Genomic DNA, 25,337 nt, shown 5'->3' on the forward strand with positions numbered 1-25,337 from the left:
CCTTTGGAGCCACTCTTGCCCTCAAGACGTGAAAGGAGGGGAAGGATCATCAAGCTACAGTTGTTGTTTTAAAGTCTGTATTGTCTGATAATGAATATTGTTGCCTCAGCATTCTTTTCCTTTCTGTTTGCATGGAATATTGTTTTTCATTCCTTCACTTTCAGTCTGTATGTGTCTAGAGGTATCTTTCAGTATGAAGTGTGCATCTCTTGTAAGCATATGGATGGGTCATATCTCTATATCTGTTCAGCCACACTATTTCTTTTTATTAGAACATTTACTCTGTTTACATTTAAATTAATAATTGATATATATGTACTTACTGACATTTCGTTACTTGTTTTTTATTGTTTTTATAGTTCTCTTGATCTTTTTCCCTTGTGGTTTGTTGGTTTTCTTTAGTGTTTTGTATGGTTTTCTTTGTCTTTATTCTTTGTATATCTCTTGTAGGTTTTTGGTTTGTGGTTACCATGATATTCATGCATATTATTCTATATTTATAGAAGTCTATTTCAAGCTAATAGGCATTAAATTTGAATATAGTCTATAAGGACTACATTTTTATTCCCTCTTTCACTGTTTATGTTATTAATGTTGTTTTAGATCTTTTTGTGTTGTGTATTTCCTAACTACTAATTGTAGTTTGAGTTGAGTTCAATACTTTTTTCTTTTGACCTTTGTGGTAACTTTTAAAATAACCGATATGCTATATTTATTAAGTATTTGGCTTTACCTGTGAGATTTTTTTTTTCCTTATACTTTCTTATTTCTGGTTATGGACTTTCCTTTTCTGCTTAAAAACCGTTGAACATTTCTCAAAAGCCTGGTTTAATGGTGATGAACTCCTTTACTTTTTGTTTGTTCAGGAAACTCTATCTCTCCTTCAAATTGAAATGATAACCTTGCCAGGTAAATCATTTAGGTTGTAGGTTTCTTTCTTTCAGTATTTTAAAGATGTTTTCTGCCATTTCCTTCTGGCATGTAAAGTTGTTGCCGAGAAATCAGCTGATAGCCTTATGGGGTTTTCTTTGTATGTAACTTCTTTTCCCCTTGCTTTGTTCAAGATTGTCTCTTTAACTTTTGCTATTTTAATTAAAGTATGTCTTAGTGCACGTCTCTTTGGGTTCATCTTGTTTGGAACTCTTCAGTGATTCCTGGACCTGGATATCTTTTTCCAGGTTAAGAAAATTTTCAGTCATTTTCTTTTTTATCCTTAACCAAGGATGTGCACGTTGATTCTAGAGGAAGGGAAGGAGAAAGAAAGGGAGAGAAACATTGATGTGCGAAACATTGATGAATTGCCTCTTGCACAAACCCCAACTGGGAATGGAACCCACAACCCAGGCATGTGCCTTGACTGGGAATTGAACCTGTGACCTTTCTGTCTGCAGGATGATGCTCTAACCATCTGACCCACACCAGCCTGGGCTCAGTCATTTCTTCAAATAGACTTTCTGCTCCTTTTTCTTTTCTCCTTCTGGGATCCCTATAATGGAAATGTTTGAAGGGTTGATGTTATCCTAGAGATCCTGTAGACTATCATTGTTTTTAAAATTCTTTTTTCTTTTTACTGTTTTGATTGGTTGATATCCACTTAGTCTGTCTTTCGGGTCACTGGTTCATTGTTCTGTATTAGCAAATTTATTGTCGATTCTTTCTAATGTATTTTTCATTTAAGTTATTGTATTCTTCAGGTCTGCTTGGTTCTTTATTACACTTTCTAAGTCTTTGTTGAAGTTCTCCCTAAGTTCCTCTGTTTGACCCACCTTCAGTGATCATCCTTATTATCATTTCTTTGAATTCTTTATGAGGCAAATTTCTTATCCCCATTTTTTTTTTTTAAGATTTTATTTATTTATTTTAGAGGGGAAGGGAGGGAGAAGGAGGGAGAGAAACATCAGTGTGTGGTTGCCTCTTGTGTACCCCCAACTGGGGACCTGACCTGGCCAGAAACCCAGGCATGTGCCCTGACCCGGAATCAAACTGACAACCCTTTAATGCGCAGGCTGGTGCTCAGTCCACTGAGCCACACCAGCCAGGGCTATTTTCTGAATTTGTTTTTTCCCTCTGGGGGCTTTTCTTGTTCCTTCATTTGTGAGATACTCTGTATTTTCTTTTCTGGGGGCTTTCTATGCTTGTTTATATGATTTTGACAAAATAGCTCTCTCTTCCAGTGTTGGAATACTGACCTTTTGTAGAATTGACCTGTGTGTAGGTTGTATGTGCCAGGTGTTTTGACAGGCTGCTAGGAGCCAAGTGGGTACCTAAGGTGTCTGGGGCACTGGCCTGTCAATCCAGAGGTTCTCTGGGTGGGGAGTCCAGGTACATACAGTAATACCCTATTGATCTTGCTTATTCCCTTTACCGGGGCCAAAATGGGCTCAGGTAGTGTGTCCAGGAGCAGGCTATAGTGACCTTGCAAGTAGGCCACAGCACGTGGATACAGCCCATACCCACCCTATGGAGGTGTGGGGGGGCATAAACAATGTACTCATCTGCACCACTGACCCAGGAGAATTCTGATAGTGCCCATCAAGCTCCCATGGCTCCCCAACCAATTCCATGCAGTTTCTTTATCTTGTTTGTTATACAGGAAATGGTCTTACACAGAAGCGACCTCTGTATGTAGGCTTTCTGTGCCGGATAGTTTAGGGCACAGGTGGCAAACACAAGGCCCGTGGGCCAAATCTGGCCCTACGCCTTGTTTTATCTGGCCTGGCACCTTGTTTCTACCCAGCAGCAGCACCGAGCTCTCACTTAACTGTTAAGGAGTAGTTACATTATACAGTCCTAAAATTACATTCGGCCCTTTGGAGGCAACCATGAGGCTGATGTGGCCCCCACTGAAAATGAGTTTGACACTCCTGGTTTAGGGAAACTAATTGGAGCCAGGCAGGTGGTTAGAGTGCTTAGAGCACTGGCTTGCTGGGTTGGAGTGGCTCTTGTGGAAAGGAAATGTGGTGACACCCTGTTGTTCCTGCTTTCTTCTTTTGTTCTATAATGTAGCTGGGAACTTGGAACATGCTGTGATCTTGCAGGTAGGCCAAAGCACCCAAGCAGAGCTCTTGCCTGCCCTATGGAAATGGAGGTGGATGTGTAAACAATGGTGCTTCTGGGTTCCACCTCTCCAGACTCTTCACATAGCTCCAGGAGGGTGTTCCCCTGGTTTCCCAGCCTTCTCTAGTCTGTCTCTTTCTCGTTTGTTCAGAAGCTCTTCATTCAAGCCCTCAGTTACCTCACAGGAGTAATTGTTCTCTGTATATGTATATATTTGAGTTTGCCAGTGGGAGTGGGTGAGATCAGTGTCCTACGCTGTTGCCTTCTTGGACTGCCTAAAATTTTTTATTATAGTTGGCATACAATAATATATTAGTTTTAGGTGTACAAGATAGTGATTCAACATTTTTATAGCTTACGGTGTGATCATCATATTAGTCTAGTAACCATCTGTTCACTATGCCAAGTTACTACAATATTTTAAAATATTTTTTTATTGATTTGAGAGAGAGAAAGAGACATAGATTTGTTGTCCCATTTATTTATGCATTCATTAGTTGATTCTTGTATGTTCCCTGACCTAGGATTGAACCTGTATAGCACAGGAGCCCCAAATCAGGGAGTTGCATAAGTTCATGATATTCAGAAAAAACCACCTGGAGGACTAGCCAATGTGGACATGCCGTTTATTACATTACAGGGGAATGTACTGATGGCAGCAGGTCAGTGCGAGAGAGACCGCACCTCCTCCGGTCTGAGAGTTGTTATAATGGGTCCTAGACAAAGGGAGCATTTGTCCTACATGTGACTCTAAACTATGTTTCGTCAGTGTATATGTGCAGAAAGAAAGGTCAAGAAGTAGTCATAGGACCAGAATCGGCTCCCAGACGGTGATGAGGAAGGAGTTACAATCCATTCCCAAAGCAATACACATTCCCTCTGGCCTGGGCCCCCATGGCCAGCCAGCCCTTATCATGGGTGGTGGAAGGGGCCATTTCTTGAGCTACCCCACATCCCGCAACCTTGGTATATTGGGTTGATGCTCTAACCAACTGAACTATTTGGCCAGGGCTACAATATTACGGACTAATTTTATAATTGGAAGTTTGTACCTCTTATTCTCCTTCACTTTTTTTTACCTGTTGATATAAAAATGTCCAAACCTGTGGAGAATTTTTGTAAAAATTTGAGTCAAACAGGGAAACACCTAGAAGCAGGATCTCCACAGACTGAGAAAAATGCTTAGAAGAATAACAGTTTGCAGTTTCTTTTATGCATTTGAGATTAAGGAGGATAGCAAGGAAGTTTACATGAAAGTGGGAGAAAGCAAGACCGTAATCAGATTACAGGATAGTTAAGATTTTGTGCTGTCTTGGTGGTCAAACTTTAGAAGGAGGAGTCTGAAAGGGGGCATTTCAAACCTTAACCTGCATCCACAGAAACAGTGGATAGCGCTTGTTTAAGGCAAAGTAAGTCTTTTACTAAAGAAGTTGTATGCCTAGGGCGTGACTACCTACCATGACTTGCCCCGTTAGGAATTTATGATTAGATCACCCTGTGAGTTTAATTTCCATAGAACTCCTTTTTTGGCCTACACGTCTATTTCCCTAACCTCAGCCCTATGGCACCATCAGTTTGTTCTCTGTTTTCTGGCCCCATTTTGTTTTGTTTGTTCATTTGTTTTGGCTTCTTTTAGATGCCCTATATAAGTAGAATCATACGGTATCTGTTTTCTGTCTGATTTGGTTTGTACTTTTGGTGTTAATATCTAAGAAACCATTGCCTAACCCAAGGTCAGAAAGATTTTCTCTTACGTTCTCTTCTAGAAGTTGTATAGTTTTAGATTTTACAAAGTCTGTGGTCCATTTTGAAGTAATATTTTTCTACATGTTGTGAGATGTGGATGGGGGAGGTTGGTTTTATTTTATTTTTTGAATACAGATACTCATTTGTTCTGGTGCCTTCTGTGGAAAAGATTGCCCTTTCTCTGATGAACCGCTTTTGTAGCTTAAAAATAGTTTGTCCATATATATGTAGATTTATTTTTGGACTCTTTTCTATTTTCTTGATTTATTTGTCTTTTTTTAAATTTTAATCATTGTTCAAGTAGTTTTTTCCCTTTTACTCTCAGTCCAGCCCACCCACCCAACCCTCCCCACTTCCCTCCCATTACCACCCTCCCCCTAGTTTTTGTCCATGTGTCCTTTAAATTTGTTCCTGTAAACCCTTCCCATTGTCCCCTGAAATTCCCTCTTCTCTCCCCTGTGTATTTGTATGTCTTTATGCCAGTATCACACTCTCTGATAACTGTAGCATATAATAAAATTTGAGACCAGGAAGTGTCTCAAAGTGGTTTTGGCTATATAGGTTCTTTGTATCTGTGTAAATTTTAGAGTTAGCTTGTCAGAATATCTACAAAAAGCCTGGTAGGATTTTGTTTGGGATTGTATTGACCATAGGTCAATTTGGGGAGAAATGACATCTTAGAAATATTGAGTGTTAACGGCCTATTACCATGGTATATATTTATTTATTTAGGTCTTCGGTATAGACTATTTGTTCACCCCCTTTCCCATCCCTTCTACCCGAATTTATATGTTGAAACTTAATTCCCAAGGTGATGGCATTTGGAGGACCTTTGGAAGGTAATTAGATCATAAGCGAGGGACCTTTGTGATTAATTCCCTTATAAATGAGGCCTAGGAGAGCTTCCTTACCCAATTGCATTGTCTTAGGAGGTTATAGTGAAAAGATAGCTGTCAAGTGAACCAGGAAGCAGGCTCTCACCAGGCACTAAATCTGCTGGTGCGTTGATCTTTGACTCCCAGCTCCAGAATTAGGAGAGATAGATTTCTGTTTTTATAGGCCATCGAGTTTATGGTATTTGTTAAAGTAGCCTGAACAGTCTTTTTAGTTTCCAATGTACAGATTTTGCATATTTTTTTTGGTCCTATATCCCCAAGAGTTTCATAATTTTTGGTGCTATTGTAAATGGTGATTTTTAAAATTTCAATTTGTTTATTGCTAGTATATAAAAATACAATTAATTATTATGTATTGATCTTATAGCCTCCAATCTTAGAAACTTAGATATTAGTTCTAGTATTCTTTTGTAGATTCTGTTAGATTTTCTACAGGCTATGTTGTCTGTGAAGAAAAGACAGATTTTGCTTGCTTATTCCAGTCTGGATACCATTTATTTCTTGTTCATGTCTTATTGCACTGTCTAGAATCTACAGTACAGTGTTGAATATCAGTGATGAAAGTGGACATCCTTGCCTTATTTCTGAACTTAAGGGAAAAGTATTTTACTAGGTATGATGTTAAGTGTAGTTTTTTTTATTGATGCTCTTTATCAAGTTGAAATAGTTCCCTTCTATTTGTTTTTTTTTTTTTAAGATTTTATTTATTTATTTTTAGAGAGAGGGGAAAGGAGGGAGAAAGGGAGGGAGATAAACATCAGTGTGTGAGAAGATACATTAATCAATCTGGGGACTTGGCCCACAACCCAGGCATGTGCAGTGACTTGGGAATTGAACTGGTGACCCTTTGGTTTGCAGGCTAGTGCTCAGTACACTGAGCCACAGCAGCTAGGTGTAATGTGATTTTTGAAAGCATTGGAGAGGAGATGATATTTTGGCTCAGTAAACCTCTAGTCGCTTTTTACATTTTGGTGAGTTGGTATTCAACTATAACCAATTTTTATTAAACTATGTGTAATGAACTTTGCATTGAATCACTAGCTGCTTTTCTTGTAGTCTTAAGTGTACCATATGATTAATAACTTGGTAAAACCTCATTTGCAAGAGTAATTAGTGAGAAAACATACATTACAGCTACTTGACTTTAAAAATAACTTTCATTTTCTAAGTTTTTTATAAGGCAAGCATTTTTTTGGATTCTGAGTGTAAGATAATTGCTATTTTTGCCCATTAGCTTTCTGTGTAGAATGAAAATAGGATTTATACATTTGGATAGTTGCATATTATACCTTTAATTCATCTGGAATTTATTTTGGTAAAGAGTGTGAGATAAGAATCCAATGTTACTTTTTTCCTAGATAGCTACCCAGTTGTCCCATCACTTCACAGATTTTAAATGCAGCTTTATTATATACCAGATTTCCATATTTGGGGTATTTTAGGGATTTCTATTCTGTTTCATTGATATGTTTCTTTATGTATCAGTACAGCACAGCTTTAAGTACTATATCTGGTAATAAGCATTTTAACATTTGATAGACTAGTCTCCCTTTATTATTTTATACGGAGTTTTCTTGGCTGTTGCATAACTGTTATTATCATATGAACTTTAGAATCAACTTATCTAGTATAAAAAAACAGAATACTTCAGTCTTCGTTTGCATCATGCCAAATTTATATAGTAATTTAGGGAGAATTGATCTTACTTTTTGTTTTAAAGATTTTATTTATTTTTTAGGGAGAGGGGAAGGGAGGGAGGAAGAGGGAGAGAAACATTAGTTGGTTGCCTCTTGCGTGCCCCCCAACCAGGGATGTGGCCTACAACCCAGGCATATGCCCTGACCAGGAATCAAACCTGAACCCTTTTGGTTCACAGCACTCAGCCAGCTAAACCACACCAGCCAGGGCAGGAGAATTGATGTTGTGTGTCCTCGCCAAGATTATCAGGTTTTTCCAATCATGTAAATCTTCTTTTGTGCCTTTCAATAGACTTTTAATTTTATTCCTGTACTTTTTAAGTTTATTTTTACTTCTTTAAAAATTTTTATTTATTTATTTATTTGAGAGAGAGAGAGAAAGAGGGTAGAGAGAGGGAAACAGAAACATCAATTTGTTCCTCTTATTTATGCATTCATTGATTGATTCTTGTATGCGACTGTGGATTGAATCTGCAACCTTGGCATATTGAGGTGACACTCTAACCAACAGAGCTACCCACCAGGGCTATTTTTACTTCTTAACTCCTGTGGTACATCGTATGTTTTCATTATATTTCTTTTTTTAAAAAAACATATATTTTCAATTTATTTTTTAAAGATTTTATTTATTTTTAGAGACAGGAGAAGGTAGGGAGAAAGAGAGGGATGGAAACATCAATTTGGTTGCCTCTCATGGGCCCCCAAATGGGGACCTGGCCTGCAACACAGGCATGTGCCTAGACTGGGAATTGAAATGGCAGCCCTTTGATTTGCAGGCCGGTGCTCAATCCACTGAACCACACCAGCCAGGGCAACTTTCCTGATTTTTAATTGATTATTTTCTGCCTATATTTTTATTGTTTCCATTCTTGTGTTTTTCTTAAATGGTTATTTATATCCTAAGTCCTTGTGCTGTGACTTTTCATGACTCACATGAAAATTCTGTTTTAGCTGTCTGTTGTAGGTTATTAAATGCAATATTTTTATTGTCATCATCTTCTTTAATTTTAATTTTGGTTCCCTCTTTGATCCATGAGTTTTCTAATACAATTTAGAAAACCAAATAATAAGTAGAACTCTTTTTAAAGTGGAATTTTTAATTGTTTTGTCTTTCAGCTATTTGGCTGTGCTACGTTTGATTTTGGAAATTTATTGGAATTTTTTTGTGGCCTGATGTTTACTTAAGTTTTGGTGAAGTGTTCTGTGAGTACTTAGGAAGGTGTATTATGGCCCTGGCTGGTATGGCTTAGTAGACTGAACACCAGACCAGCCTGCAAACCAAAGGGTTGCTGGTTCGATTCCTGGTCAGGGCAGGCACATGCCTGGGTTGTGGGCTAGGTCCCAAGTAGGAGATGCAACCACACATTGATGTTTCTCTCTCTCTCTTTCTCCCTCCCTTCTTCTCTCTAAAAAAAAGTAAAATCTTTTAAAAAAATATATTACGCTTTTAGGGTGCTTTTGGCATATAATACAAATTAGACCTATCTTGTTAATTATGTGTTTCTACCTAGTTGTTCTGTTACCTATAGTTTTTACTTTGTGAGCGGTGATACTATGTTATTTGGGGCAATTTGTGATGTTAGCCCTTCATCATGGATTGCATCCTTTATTGGCAATAAAAGCAAACACCAGTTAGATCTCTGTGAAGTCTGTAATCTAAAACCTTTGTGTGTTTCTAGTTGTTTTTACTCATCTAGAAACCACTGATATATTCTTCCCACCCCCTTCATATTATGTTCTTTTTAATTCTCTTACAGGTATGTGGTAGGTTTTTTTCGCCTCTGCTGCTTTCTAGATTTTTCCCCCCTAATTACAAAGTATGTATATAAAAAACTTAAAAAGCAAAGAGCAGAAAAGAAAAACCAAAAGCCCCACCTGTAAACCCATCACCCAATTATAACTACTATTATAAGATTGTCTTACCCTTGTTTCCATATCTGCATAGGTATTATACCCCCCCCCCCTTCCAAAATAGCAGGGCCCGTTATATCTGCAAGTTAGTGACTCAAATTTAGATTTTCCTTTTTAGCTTTCCATAAGACAGTGGTATTCAGGAAGAACCTGACTGAACAAACAGTATTTGAGCTTAGTTGAAAGAAGAAATTAATGCATAAAGAAAAGCTTACTGGGGCTATTGAACTGCTCTGCAATATGAATCAGTGTACTGTTGACCTCTGTTGTTGGCCTTCTATCTTCAGCCAAATATGCTGACAGGCAGCAGCCAATAATAAGAGGGCTTAGTTTTGCAAATACAGAATTTGTGGACAGTGATAGATCCACAGACACTGAAAATAGTGTCTGGCTAATTTTCAGACTTAAAGAGACTGAACGTAAGTTTTCATAACCTCAATTCAGTATTCACAGCCATATTCTTCACTCAAAATAAAATTCTAATATTATTTTCAAATAAAAATCTAGCCCTGGCTGGCATAGCTCAGTGGATTGAGTGCAGCTGGGAACCAAAGTTAGCCAGGTTCGATTCCCAGCCAGGGTACATTCCAGGGTTGTAGGCCATAACCCCCAGCAACCACACATTGATGTTTCTCTCTCTCTCTGTCTCCCTCCCTCCTTCCCTCCCTCCCTTCCCTCTCTAAAATAAATAAATAAATAAATAAATAAAATATTTTTAAAAATCTACATTTTTTTTTTTGGTCTAGGTACACCAGTTTACTGATGGCAGTACTTGGAAAATTGTTTACTCTGTAGCAAGTTGTATTCAGTCCACCAACCTTTGTAGAGCTCTTGCTGTGTCTCAGGCAGTATTCAAAAGTATGTTCTTTTGTTTTTGTTATCAGACTCATTTGAGGTAATTATTTCATAAGTGGTGTAAAAAAAATGGTTTCCAGACCTCTGGGTTTCATGGATCATTAAAATAAAAAAAAAGAGGTGGGGAGGATTAGAGGAATTTGGTTGCTAAATGGCCAGCTTTTTATTTTGCCAGTAGACATTGTGAAAGTTACAGTGTATAGTAAATGATGCTGTCACTTACCTTGAATGCTGAATACTTATTTAATTTGGAAACATAAATATTTTTCCTTCATTTTATTCTACCATTATAGATTCATGTGGGGGTGGTTATTCAGTCTGCTACCCCCTTTTTAAAAAAAGATTTTATTTATTTTTAGAGAGGGAAGGGAGGGAGAAAATGGAGGAGAGAAATATTGATGTATGAGAGAAACATCAACTGGTTGCCTCTTATATGCCTCCAACTGGGGACCTGGCCCACAGCCCAGGCATGTGCCCTAACTGGAAATCAAACCAGCAACCTTTCAGTTTGCAGGCAGACACTAAGTCCACTGAGCCACACCAGCAAGAGCTGCTACTCTTATTTTACTGATGAAGGAAGTGAGGCTCCAAAATGACTCTGAGTACTGAGAGAAAGGAAAGCTTTTTCTCATGTAGTATAGCCGAGTACTGGCAATAGTTAAACATGTAATTTTTGTCATATATATGTTTGTATGAGTGCTAGTTGTATGGGTGTTAACTTTGTTTTCAGACTTGAAATTTGATGATTCCCAAAGCCATCTTTTTTTGTAAATTGGAGAATTTCCTGGATTAATTTGTATCTTGGGGAATTCCTGATTGCAGCTCTTAGAGTATAAATGTGACTGTGATAGCTTACTGAGATCTTAAATTGCTATTGTGTATTGGGAAGCTATTTGTAGAGTGTAATTTCATGTAGTAGTAATTTAATGATGGTAGGAAAAAAGGAAGAAAGAAAATGAAAACATAATATAATTGCCCTTGGGCTTTCTCTTCCGCTTTGGAAAGGGCCTGGGCCTTCCTAGAATGTTTGTTTTCATCTTCCTGGTCTCCTATTTTTCTTCCCCTACCCTCTTCAACTTTCTCTTTTTCCATTCCTTGCTCCTCTCCTTCTCTTCTGCCCCTTGCACTCTAGCTCCTCCTTCTCTCCCTGAAGTTCTCTTCTTGTTACCTGTTTCATCTTCTTTGTTTTTAGATGTCTTAGTGATTCAAAGTTGAAGTTATCATTTTCTTCTGTAGTATTTGAACTCAAGTGGCATGGAACTGGCAAAATAGAACATTGTTGAAGTTCCTTGTTGCTTCAGGGATTTCTACATTTTCATAGTATAAAAGCTTATGAAAAGAAAACTGTAATTGTTATTTCTATTTGATACTTTTCCTTTAATAGAAGCATTCATATTTATTTTAGAGGAAATTTATCCTTGCTTATGAAACTCTTTCTCTCTGAGCATTTATAGTTTTACATTGGGGGCAAATGTGTTTCCTTCGGTCTTGTTTTATGAACATTTTCACATAATTAAAGTAATTCAACTTGTAAAAACATTTTAAAGCTTATACTTATTTCCCATTAATATATACTTTCAGTAAACATTTAATGCCATCATAACCCATCTTCTGTATTTTGCATAATTTAATCATTTTCCATAATTGAACACTTTAGATTATAGAAAGTAACTATACAATAAATGGTTGCAGTTAAACATAAGCAGCTTATGAAGAAGCATATATATATGTCACTTGATTTTGCTTAGATGTTTCAGGAAAAAATTTTGATCTAAGTAGCTATTCAGATGCCTTTGATCCTTGAAAGACAATGAAGTTTTTACTGCCTACCAAACAAAAAAATTTACTGTAAGTGATCAGTGTGTATGTTTTTGTATAGTAAGGTTTGTAGAAAATATAATAGGAGTTGCATTCAGTAATCATCTTACTATTAGAAAACCCCTTGAAAATCTACACTTTATCAGCTGTATTGAAGCATGATTTTAAAGAATTTACATTCTTTTATTTAGTAATAAGGAATACTATCTTTTAGTTTTCATTTATTATTCTTTTTTTAATAGAAATTTTGCTTTATTGAAGATAATATGCATGCTTTAACATGGGAATAGGGAGAGGAGATTTCAATTTGCACTTCCCTAGTGAATGAATAATGATGTTGAACATCCTAAGTGCTTCTTGGTCATTTGTTGATCTTTGGATAATTGACTTCCGAATCCTTTTGCCTATTTTCTAATTGGGTTATTTGTCTTTTGACTGTTGAGTTGTAGAGTTATTTATATATTCTAGATACAGATTCCTTATAAGATATATAATTTGCAAATATTTTCTCTCATCTGTGGGTTGTCTTTTGGTAGAGCCTTTTTTATAAAAGAGCCATGAAGAATCCGTTTAAGCCTGGCCACATGGCTCATTTGGAGCATTGCCTTATGCACCTAAAAGTTTGTGGGTTCAGTTCCCTATCAGGGCACATACCTAGATTGCAGATTCAATCCCTGGTCGGAGCGCCTACTGGAGGCAATTGATCAATGTTTCTCTTTCACACTGATGTTTCTCTCCCTACCCCTCGGCCCCCCTTCTCTCCCTCCTTCCCTCTCTCTCAAATCAATTACAAAAAAAAAGAATCCTTTTAAATTAGGTGGCACTTCTTTAAAGCATACCTGATGTTAGCTTGTTTGCAAAATTATTAAATCAGGGGCTCAAGTAGCCTCTCTCTAGCTATTACCTCTTAAAAACAGCTGCTGCTTCAGAGACCTGATATCCAACAATATTAATAAATACTAGGGACACAGGGATGAAAATGCTCATTCATTCCTGTCTGAGTACATTCACAGCTCTCATTGCTGGATGCTTAGATACCGCTTCTTTCCCAGCAGAGATTTACAGAAACACATTTTTGATAAATGCTTATGTGGGAAGGTTGAAGCTGCCAAGAATCTTGCTTTTGGGTTTAAAAATCTCTGTATTATTATGGTTTATGTACATTTTGATGACCCTAAACCCTTTAAGAGCATATGAAATGTTTCTTGCACATATAAAAAGGTTAAATCACTTTCATTATGGTTTGTTGGTTCTATGAAAATTGATGACCCATATACTTTGTAATTTTAACTTTCTGTTAACTAGATTATCAACCAGAGTACTTTATCCCCACATCATGCTGGAAACTGAAACTCTTAAAGTTAAGTTTTAAAGAAATAATACCCGTTTGCCATAGAATGTTTGGAATCCATGAAAAATGTTGTGAATTATTTTCAGCCCTACCACTGATAGGTTGTCACTTCTCTGATTTTTTTTCTTTTTACAAATGTAAAAATATGACTTCTTTCTTTTGGAATCTGAGAATGCTTTATACATAATAATTTTTATCTTTAGAGGAGTTGGGTATAGTCTTTGTCTTCTACTCAGCATTGTTATTACAAGTCCATAGCAGTTAACTAACTAGTAACTATCTGTGAGTAATAGAAATGGCATAATTGTTTGCTGTTAACACTTTAAACTGTCCTTGAATGACACTTGCTGTCAGGTAAGCCTTAATGTGGGGACACCTAACACTTCTGAGTTCACAGGACATTAGGACTAATATACGCCTCTTTGCTACTGTTATGACGTCCTGCCTAATGTAGAATAGATAGATAAGTTGGGATATAAAATAAGTTAGGGAAATGCCTATATGAATTGGCCTCGGCAAAGTTAGAATCAGGAATGGTCCGTTGGAAGTAGTTTGTTTTGTTTGGTAACTGCAGTTAATTTATTATCCTACAGATTATAAAAATGAATGAATAAAATTCTCTTTTACCAATACATAAAATTACTAGTTATTTCATTCATAATAACTATTATGAAAATGAAAAGATGTCACTCATCTGTTCCTTTCCCTCCCCTATACCTAATTATCATTCTTTAGTTGCATAGCTTACCAAATCCAAATTTAGAGTTACTGTGTGTTAAAGATTTTATTTATTTATTTTTAGAGAGGGGAAAGGAGGGAGGAAGAGAGGGAGAGAAACATCAATATGTAAGAGAAACATCGATCGGTTGCCTCTCACATGCCCCAACTACCCTCAACCAGGGACCTGGCCTGCAACCCAGGCCATGTGCCCCGACTGGGAATCAATCTGGTGACCCTTCGGTTTCCAGGTTGATGCCCAGCTCACTCAGTCACACCAGTCAGGGCTAGAACTACTTTTTTTTGGTAACAAGTTTTAAAGATTTTATTTACTTAATTTTAGAGAGAGGTGAAGGGACCTAGAAAGAGGGAGAGAAACATTGGTTGGCTGCCTCTTGCACTTTCACAGTAGCCTGCAACCCAGGTGTATGCCCTAACAGGGAATTAAACTGGCAATCTTTCTGCTTGCAGGCTGGAACTTAATCCACTGGGCCATACTAGCCAGGGCTGATAACAGTTTTATATGCCATACAATCCATAATTCATATGCCATACAATTCACCCATTAAGAATATAATTCAATACTGTTTAGTATATTTACAGGATTTTGGAATCATCATCACTGTTGATTTTAAAACATTTTCTTCATGCCATAGAGAAAACCTACTAGTAATTGTGACTGCATTTTAAAAACTATTTTAGATATGCTCTATGTATGCTAGGTTTAGAAGGTATTTTACCAGGTAAAGACATAATATTAAGATAATTTATTTGTATTTGCACTTTTCACCTTGTTTTTTCACTGTATTTATTTTTAAATTATATTTTATTGACTATGCTATTATGAAAAATCAGATGTCCTGATTTTTCTCCCTTTGCCCCCTGCCCCCCTCTACCCAATGCCCCCTATTCCCTCAGGCAATCCGCCACAGTTGTTCATGTCCATGGGTCATGTATATAAGTTCTTTGGCTACTCCATTTCTTATACTGTACTTTACATCCCCATGTAAAGTTGTACTTTACAGAAAGCTGTGCTTTACAGCTATTCTGTAACTACCTGTTTGTATTTCTTAATCCCCTCGCCCCTTCACCCATTCTCCCCTTTCCCCTTCTCATCGGGCAGCCTTCTGGTAACTACTTTTTCTTGCTTTTAAGTGTCTCTCTTTATCTTTAACCTTTGACCTTTTAATAATGATGTGTCTTGGAATGGGCCTCTTTGCATCCATCATAATTAAGACTCTCAGCACTTCCTGGACTTGCATGTCTATTTCCTTCACCAGTTTAGGAAAGTTTTCTTTCACTATTTTTTCCAATAGATTTCCAATTTTTTGCTCTTTCTGTTCTGGCACCCCTATGAGGCGAATGTTGGAACACTTGAAGTTGTCCTAGAGGCTCTTTAGACTATCCTCATTTTTTTTTCTTTTTTTGATTCTTTTTTCTGCTTGTTGTTCTGAATGGTAGTTTTTTGCTTCCTTATGTTCCAAATCATTGATTTGATTCTTGGCTTCATCCGTTCTACTGTTGTTTCCCTGTAAATTGTTCATTTCAATTAGTGTATTTATCATTTCTGACTGGGTCTTTTTTATGCTGCTGAGGTCCTCACTAAATTCCTTGAGCATCCTTATAACCAGTTTTGAACTCTGCATCTGATAGATTACTTATCTCCATTTCATTTAGCTCATTTTCTGGAGTTTTGATGTATTCTTTCATTAGGACTATGTTTCTTTGTCTCCTTCTTTTGGCAGCCTCCCTGTAATTGTTTCTGTGTGTTAGATAGAGTTGCTTTGACTCCATGTCTTGGTAGTGTGGCCTAATGAAGTAGGTGTTCTGTAGGGTCCAGTGTTACAGCCTCCCCTATCACCCAAGCTGGGTAATGAGGTGCACCCTTTGTGTGGGCTGAGTACACCCTCCTCTTGTAATGGAGCTTTGGTTGCTATTGACAGATCAGTGGGAGGAATTTCCCCAGGTCAGTCAGTTGCAAGGACTGGCTCTGACCATTGGCCACCAAGAACCTTGGAGGATCAGGAGTTCAAGGGCAGAATGGTGGTGCTCTCATGTGGTCTGTAACTTTCCACTGAGTGCATTTGCCTTGGTGTTACCTGGGTGGTGCAGGCTGAGGTCAGCCCCCACTTATGTTTTGCCCAAGGCATCCTGCTTGAGCTGTAAAGCAATCTGAGATGGCTGCTACTTGTGCTGGGCTTGAGAGTCCCAGGTGAAACCAAGCTGTGACTCTAATTTGGCTGCCACTAGGGCTCAATGAAGCCAGCTGTTGCTTGTTTGATAGGATTTAGGACCCAAGACCAGTCATTCTGATGGAAAAGCAGCTTGGGTGGGCCCCTAAGTTGGGTGGGGTCGAGCCTCTGTGGATCTCCAAGGTAGATCATGCTGTATCAGCCAGGTCATTGGAGTCTCAGATACAGTATTGGTTCTGTCGGGGAAGGGCTCAGCAAAGGTCTCCGCTCGCCCAATACCAGACACTTCAGTCTCTCCCTATACACCACTGATGACCTTCCAGTTGCCACCGGTGCTGGTGCTCAGAGGGAGCAGGTCTGAGTAGGTGAGTCCATGTGTGGGCTCCCCAAGAGGAACTGCTTAGGGCTCCAGCAGCCTCCTCCACCAACTCAATCTCGTCTGGTTTTCGCAGCCAGAAGTTGTGGGGGCTTATCTTCCTGGCACTGGAATCCTGGGGTGGGGTCCTGGTATGGGTTTGGGCCTCCTTGCTCCCCAGATATCCCTTCTAAATTTTTATCCATGTGGGTGTGTGGCCAGACTGTTGTGCGTATGCAACCCTTCTACCTGTCTGGATGGATATGGTTTCTTCAATTCTCTCGTTTACAGACTTCCATTCAACTTGATTTTTCAGTTGACTTCTGTTCAACTCAGTTTTGGACATTCCAGAGTGATGGTTGTTCTATATTTTTGTTCTGATTGTGATGGGGTTGTGGGAAGAGGTGAGCCGTGTCTGCCTATGTCACCATCTTTACCGGAAGTCTCAAGTTGTCTTTTCTTTTTTAATAGAATTTTTTCAAAGTATATTTTATTGATTATGCTATTATAGTTGTCCCATTTTTTTCTCCCCCTCTTCCTTCTAGTATTCCCCACCCCTTAGTTCATGTCCATGGGCTGTACATATCAGTTCTTTGTCTTCTCCATTTCTTGTACTATTCTTATCCTCCCCCTGTCTATTTTGAGCTTACCAACTATGTTTTTTATTCCCTGAACCTTTCCCCCCCATTCTCCCTCCTCCCCCTCCCCACTGATATCCTTCCCTGTGATCTCTTTTTCTGTGATACTGTTCGTGTTCTGGTTGTTTGCTTAGTTTTTGTTTGTTTTTTAGGTTTCGTTGTTGATAGTTGGGAGTTTGTTGTCATTTTACTGTTCATAGCTTTGATCATTTTCTTTTTTTTTTTTTTTAAAGATTTTATTTATTTATTTGTAGATAGGTAAGGAAGGGAGAGAGAGAGAGAGAGAGGGAGAGAGAGAGAGAGAGAGAGAGAGGGAGAGGGAGAGAGAGAAACATCAATGTGTGGTTGCTGGGGGTTATGGCCTGCAACCCAGGAATGTACCCTGGCTGGGAATCGAACCTGGGACACTTTGGTTCCCAGCCCGTGCTCAATCCACTGAGCTACGCCAGCCAGGTTTGATCATTTTCTTAGATAAGTTCCTTTAACATTTGATATCTGCCCTTTCGTTCTAAATGATAGCTTTGCTGGATAGAGTAGTCTCAGATGTAGGTCCTTGCCTCTCATGACTTGGAATACTTCTTCCCAGCCCCTTCTTGCCTGTAAGGTTTCTTTTGAGAAATCAGCTGATAGTCTTATGGGAATTCCTTTGTACGTAAATATCTCCCTTTCTCTTGAGGCTTTTAAGATTCTCTCCTTATCTTCAATTTTGGGTAATGTGATTACGATGTGTCTTGGTATGTTCCTTTTTGAGTCCAACTTTTTTGGGACTCTACTTCCTGGATTTGTATGTCTATTTACTTTGCTAGAGTGGCGATGTTTTCTTTCATATTTTTTTCAAGTAAGTTTTCAGTTTCTTGCTCTTCATCTTCTCATTTTGGCACCACTTTGATTCAGATGCTGGAACGTTTGAAGTTGTCCTAGAGGTTTGTAAACTTTTCCTCATTTTTTTGCATTCTTGTTTCTTCATTCTGTTCTGGTTGAATGTTTATTTCTTTCTTCCATTCCAGGTTGTTGATTTGAGTCCTGGTTGCCTTTCCTTCATTGCTAGGTCCCTGTATATTTTTCTTTATTTCACTTTGCTTAGCCTTCACTGTATCCTTTATTTTCGTCCACATTCAGTCATTTCTGTGAGCATCCTGATTACCAGTGTTTTGAACTCTGTATCCAGTAGGCTGGCTATCTCCTTGTCGCTTAGTTCTTTTTCTGGAGTTTTGATCTGTTCTTTCGTCTGGGCCATATTTCTTTGTCTCAGAGCACCTATTATATTGTAAGGGGTGGAGCCTTAGGTATTTGCCAGGGTGGGGCAACCCACTTCATTGCCTTGTGGTGCTGCATGTGGGGATGGGGTTAGAGAGGGAACAATGCCACTTGCTTGACTCTTGTCCTGCTTTCAGTCACTTCCCCCATTACCCACAAGTGTATTGGGTCCTTCTGGTGTTGATTCCTGGGTGGGTGGGTTTGTGTATGATCTAGGACCCCTTGGGCCCCTCCAGTGGACACAGTCATGAGACTGGGAATTTCTCCCACTGTTGCAACCCCAACTGGTATTTACGTCCAGAGGTTCTGAGGCTTTATTTCCTGTGCTTGAACCCTGGGTTGCATTGTCTGTCTTGCTCCCCTGTTGTTCTCTCAGTTTCTCCACTGGTGAATGTGGGCCTGCCTGTTCTGCCAGCCATTGCCTTGCTTCGTGTCCTCTCTGCAGGCTGCTTGTCTCCAACCTTCCTACCAGTCTGGGTGAATGTTTCTTTTTTAATTCCTTGGTGGTTGGACTTCCATTCATTTTGATTTTCTGGTAGTTCTGGTTGTTTTTTGTTTTTAAATTGGTTGTTGTCCTTCTTTTGGTTGTGGGGAAGTGAAGTGTCTCTGCTTATTCCTCCATCTTGGCTGGAAGTGTCTGTCTTTTCTAAACTAAGAGACACTAAAACTGGTTTACTTCAACTTAATTTTTTTTTATTACTTTTTAATAGGGAAGAAATTCATTGTTAGAAACTATGTACATCACTGTATAAAACTCTTGTCCATCAGGCATATAACATACTAATGCAGTAGAATGTGATAGAGCTGTAGAATTTATCTTGAATTCTGGCACTTAAAAAATGGAATTTGTTCCATTAGGATGAGTTAAAATATTATTTCTCATATTATTCAGTGATTCTGTTTTATAAAAGATTGTATTTATTTATTTTTAGACAGAGGGAAGGGAAGGGGGAGGAGAGGGATGGAAACAGCAATGTGTGGTTGCCTCTTGCGTGCTCCCTACTGGGGACCCAGCCTGCAACCCAGGCATGTGCCCTGCCTGGGAATTGAACCAATGACCCTTTGATTCTCAGATGGATGCTCAATCCATTGAGCCATACCAGTGAGAGCCAGTGATTCTATTTTATCTAATTTCAGTGAGGTGGGTATATATAAGGGGCAACACCCCACCCTAAAATAGGGAATTATCTTCTGGAGGGTGGGCCTCTTGCAGTACAGGCTACCCTGCTAGGTGAGTGTTCTAGGAACCCATCAGTGTACCAGTTGGCATTGTTGTGAGCGGCTGCATTTAGTTTCAGTGAATTTTTTTGAAGACTTTAAATGTATTTGCCCATTTCATGATCTGTGATTCACCAGCACACCTGCCCACACCATGCTGAGTGTTCAGCATTTTTTAGTAAAAAATGGCATGACCCCTGTGCCCCAATCTCATCCCAAGTGACTTTTTTGTTTCCATGGATGAAAAAAGTCCTTAAAGGAAAATGTTTTGCCAGTGTGGAAGATGTGAAACAAAAAAAGTGGCAGACGCATTAAAAGGCAACCGACGAGCTCAAAAACTTGAGCAGTGGAAGAAACATCTTCATAGGTGTGTTGCATCAAGTGGAGAGTACTTTGAAGGTGACCGAAGTTTAAACATGAAAGAATAAATACAGAATGTTTTATAAATAAAAGGTTTTGGGAATCACTCCCTTGTATACCCTTTAAACCATTGAGATAATAGTTTACATATAAACTATATATATAGTATAATTTATTGTTTAGTTTTTAGGTCTATGAATTGTGACAAAAACTTAGAGTCAGTTAACCAGTAGTACAATTAAATATAAAATAGCTCTATTGACCTAAAAAATGCCTGTGTTCCTTTTCAAAAAAATTTTTTTCTTTTTTCTTTTTTTCTTGGAGAGAGGAAAAGGGATAGGAAGAGAGGGAGATAAACATCGATGTGAGGGAGAAACATTGGTTGGTTGTCTCTTGCACATGCCCCAAATAGGGAATGAACCTGCAACCTAGGCATGTGCCCTGACCAGCAATCTAATTGGCCACCTTTTGGTTTAGAGGACAATGTCCATTTTGTTGAGCCACATAGCCAGGGCCCTGTGTTCCATTTCATAGTCAGTCCTTTTGCCACTATCAGTCCCTGGTAACTTAATTAATTTTGTGTCCCCAATTCAGAATATTGTAAATGGAATCACATAGTATATGACCTTTTGAGTGGCTTTTTTCACTTGCCATGATGCATTTGTGATTTATCCATGTTGTTGTGATGTGTGTCAGTATACCACATACAATTTACCCATTTAAAATGTACAATTCAGTCCTGGTTGATGTGGCTCAGTGGAGTGAGCACTGGCTTACGAACCAAAGGGTCGCCAGTTCTATTCCCAGTCTAGGGCACATGCCTGGATTGCAGGCCAGGTTCCCAGTAGGGGGCGTGCAAGAGGCAGTCACACACTGATGTTTCTTTCTCTCTTCTCCCTCCGTTTCTCTCTGTCTAAAATAAATAAATAAAAATCTTTTTTAAAAAAGAAAAAATAGAATGTAAAATTCCGTGGTTTTAAGTATATTAAGTTGTACAATCATCACTACAATAACTTTTATAAAACATTTTAATCATCCCAGAAAAGAACCTTTGTAGCCCTTAGCCATAATCTTTCCATCCCCCTGAATTTTTATGTATGGTACAAGGCATGAATTGAGGGTTTTGTTTTGTTTTTGCATATGAATGTTTGATACCATTTGTTGAGAAGATTGACATTCCTCTTTTGAGATGCCTTTGCACCTTTGTTAAAATCAATTGGATGCCAATCTTCCAGTCATGATGGAGGCCGATGGAGGTATTGGCAGAAATGCTTCTCTTCCTCTCACAACCACAAGAAGGATAACTACTAATTTAAAAAACAAAGAACAACCAGAACTGCCAGAATCATTTGCATGAAAGTACAAGAACCAAGGAGTTAAAGAAACATTCAGTTAGACTGGTGCACCTGGACAAAGAATTATGGCCCAAATAAAAGAGCAGGTCAAAACTCCAGGAAAAAAACTAAGCAACTAGGAGATAATCAACCTATCAGATGTAGAGTTCAAAACATAGGTAATCAGAATGTTCCCAGAAATGATTGAGCTTGGTTGCAAAATGAAGGACGAAATAAAGGCCATACAAAGTGAAATAAAGGGAAATATACAGGGAACCAACAATGAAGGGAAGGAAACTGGAACTCAAATCAGCAATTTGGAACAGAAGGAAGAAATAAGCATCCAACCAGAACAGAACGGAGGAACAAGAATGCAAAAAATGAGGAGAGGCTTAGGAACCTCTGGGACAACTTTAAACTTTCCAACATCTGAGTCATGGGAGTGCTGGAAGGAGAATAGGAAGAGCAAGAAATTGAAAACTTACTTGAACAAATAATGAAGGAAAACTTCCGCAATTTGGCAAAGGAAATAGACTTCCAGGAAGTCCAGGAAGCTCAGAGAGTCCCAAAAAGTTGGACCCAAGGAGGAGCACACCAAGACACATCACAGTTAAATTACCCAAAATTAAAATGAAAGAGAGAATCCTAGAAGCAGCAAGAGATAAGGAGACAGTTACCTACAAAGGAGTTCCCATCAGACTGTCAGCTGTTTACTCAAAAGAAACCTTACAGGCAAGAAGGGGCTGGAAAGAAGTATTCAAAGTCATGAAAGGCAAAGGACCTACATCCCAGATTGCTCTATTCAGCAAAGCTTTCATTTAGAATGGAAGGGTTGATAAAGTGCTTCCCTGATAAAGTCAGGTTGAAGGAGTTTATCATCACCAAGCCCTTATTATATAAAATGTTAAAGGGCTTATATAAGAAATAAAAGATCAAAAACTATGGACAGTAAAATGACAACAAACTCACAGCTATCAACAACTGAACCTAAAAAACAAAAACAAAACTTAAGCAAACAACTAGAACAGGAACAGAATCACAGAAGTGGAGATCACAAGGAGGGTTATCAGTGGGGAGTGGAGGGGAGAATGGGGGAAAAGTACAGGGTATAAGAAGCATAATAGCCAGGCACAAAATAGACAGGAGGAGGTTAAGAATAGTATGGGAAATGGAGAAGCCAAAGAATTTATATCTACAACCCATGGACTTGAACGAAGCTGGGGAAAAGCTGGATGGTGGGTTCAGGGAGGAGGGTGATAAAGGGGAGAAAAGTATTGGGACAGCTGTAATAGCATAATCAATACAATATAGTTTAAAAAAATCAAGTGGATGTGCTGATGGGTATGGCTAAGTGTGTTGCATGACATCCTGCAAACTGAAAGGTTGCTGGCTTGATTCCAGGTCTGCGCACATGGCTGGGTGTCTGCCAGGTTCCCTAGTTGGGGCATGTACAAGAGGCAGCAGATCGATGTTTCTCTCCCTCCCTTTCTCCCTCCTTTCCCTCTCTCTAAAAATAAATAAATAAATAAATATTTTTAAAAAGAAAATCATTGACTATATGTGTATGAGTCTATTTCTGGACTCTGTTCTGTTGGTCTGTGTGATATCCTTATACCATTTCCACGCTGACTTAATTACTATAGCTTAATAGTAAGTCTTGAAATTAGATGGTAAATTCTCCAACTTTGTTCTTCTTCAAAATCATTTTGGCTATTTTATTTCCTTCGCCTTTCCATGTAAGTTTTAAAATCAACTTGTCAGTTTGCTTTAAAAAAAGTCCTGTGCAGATTTTGAGTGATTTTCATGATAGGTGCAATATATTCACTTGGAAAAAAAACTTCCAGTGGGAAATAAATCATTTTCACTATGATTCCTTGCATTTTGCTACAATGCAGGCTAATAAACACTACCATAAATTCATATACTTAGCCTTAATTTTAAAAAGTTTTTTTTTTGCTTATATGTCTTAGGTAAGTTAAAGGTATAAACAACATACCATATCAAGGGAGATAAACTTTAGGTTGAACAGCTCAGAGTATTTGTGCAAGACTTTGTATCTATTTATCTAAGGATTGAAAGTGCAAAGATAATATTAAGCTAGGTGTGTGGCTTTATGATGTTTTTCCCTTCATTTTTAAAAAAAAATATACAAAATTAAAATAGTACAGAAGATTGTATGTCATTCATTCCTCACTTCAGAAATTTCACTCTTAACAGTTATAGTTGGTTGACAGTAAAAGTTGTAACTTTGCATAACTGAATAAATGGAATATCTTCTTTAGTCTATTATTGACATAGTTTATATCAGGAAGATATGTACTTAGTAATTTTTTCTTTTGACAGTTCACGTGTAAATTGGTCAGTGGCTAGTATGCTATTGTCATTTTCCCCCCCAGAACATGCAGATGTCAGAAATGTTTAATTTTTCTCTAGAAAGTTAATTTCTCCCCCTTTCTGCTTTCTTTTTTGAGACTTTGGGACTGAGAAGTTTGAAGACTGTATCAGTTCTGTCACCTTTTAGTCTTCTGAGTTATTTTTTTTATAACGTAATTTTCTTGTAATGATTTGTTTGTATTCCTTCAAGGCATCATGAGCTTAAGAAATATTTCCTTGTTTTTCAGGTTCTAAATGGCTTCTAAGAAGTTGGGTGCAGATTTTCATGGTAAGTAGACTTATCATGCTTTAAGTTTTGATTTGATCAGAGAGTTTGAAATCACTTAAGTGCTTAACATGTTTTTAATTTAAATGAGCAGCTTGAGAACAATAAAATTGTACAATAGGGTAGCATATACATTCTGTAGGACTTCAGATAACTAATATGTTCAATATATATTTTTTACTGTGGTATTTATTTCAATTACAATTTATATTCAGTATTATTCTGTATTAGTTTTCAGTGTACAGCATAGTGGTTAGACAGCCATATACTTTACAAAGTGGTCCTCCCGATATTTTACATACCCTCCTGGCCCCATACAGAGTTATTGACTCTGTACATACAATATCATTGACTATATTCCCGATGCTATAATTTGCATCCCTGTGACTGTTCTGTAGCTACCAGTTTGTACTTATTAATCCCTTCACCTTTTTTACCCAGCCCTCAAATCCCCCTTCCCTCTGGCAACCATCAGCTGTTTTCTGTATCTGTGAGTCTGTTTCAATAGCTAGCTTTAATAATTAAGTAGTTCCTCAAATGGATAGTAATAGTCTCTCTATGGTTATTTTACTTGATAACCAGGGATGATCAGGGAGGCTGCCTATTTTTGTTGTTTTAGCAGTGCATTGAAGTAGTTATCATTCCTTGGTCATAGCTCTTCTCTACCTCGTGTGAAAAATTCTAAACTTCTAGTTAACACTTCATAATATTTTGGTTTAGTTGCCCCCTTCCAAGGAAGTAATATACTACAAATAAACCATGATCAGTAGGTCAATATATTATAAAGGTATCAGTAGTAGTAATGACAATTTTGCATTAGAGACTAATAGTTTACCATCTTGTTCTAAAATACAACATTTGAAAACTTTATTGTCTGCATTTGGGAGGAATGGAAGTACCTAATAAGTTATAATTGGAGACCTCTTTTTATATAGTAGAAGAAAAGGATTAAACACCAGAAATATCCAGACAATGCTATTGTTTTTAAGGGGGTTTTAAAACCGATCTTTCATTTTAAAAATTATGCCATTGTAAGAATGATTTGCTAGGCAGCTTGGCAGCACGTGGTGGTCTGCTCTTCTCACCTACGAAGTTGCTTGATAGTGTCAGCTGAGTCAGGGTAGTACAACAGTCATTGTGGAGTTAACTTGCTCACATACTTTATATAACAGTTTTAATATTTTGAATTGCCGTTGTACATGTACTTAACATTCATTACATATGTATCTTTTGTTAAATCCCCTCGGAGTTGTCATTCAGACTCTGAAATTTGCAT

General features: G+C 38.0%; 1 protein-coding gene across 3 annotated transcripts in view; it reads left to right on the forward strand.

Moving 5' to 3' along the window:
* The window catches only part of UBAP1 (ubiquitin associated protein 1), a 64,081-nt gene that overhangs the window by 11,593 nt on the left and 27,151 nt on the right, over positions 1-25,337 (forward strand). For all 3 annotated transcript variants that reach the window (XM_028530329.2, XM_036021845.1, XM_028530347.2), the window contains one exon: positions 24,024-24,064. In XM_028530329.2, the coding sequence (XP_028386130.1) occupies positions 24,031-24,064 (34 nt within the window). In that variant the 5' untranslated portion in view covers positions 24,024-24,030. The remainder of the gene's footprint in view (positions 1-24,023; positions 24,065-25,337) is intronic.

This window comes from Phyllostomus discolor, chromosome 3 (genome assembly GCF_004126475.2).
Source record: "Phyllostomus discolor isolate MPI-MPIP mPhyDis1 chromosome 3, mPhyDis1.pri.v3, whole genome shotgun sequence".
NCBI classification, from domain to species: Eukaryota; Metazoa; Chordata; class Mammalia; order Chiroptera; family Phyllostomidae; genus Phyllostomus; species Phyllostomus discolor.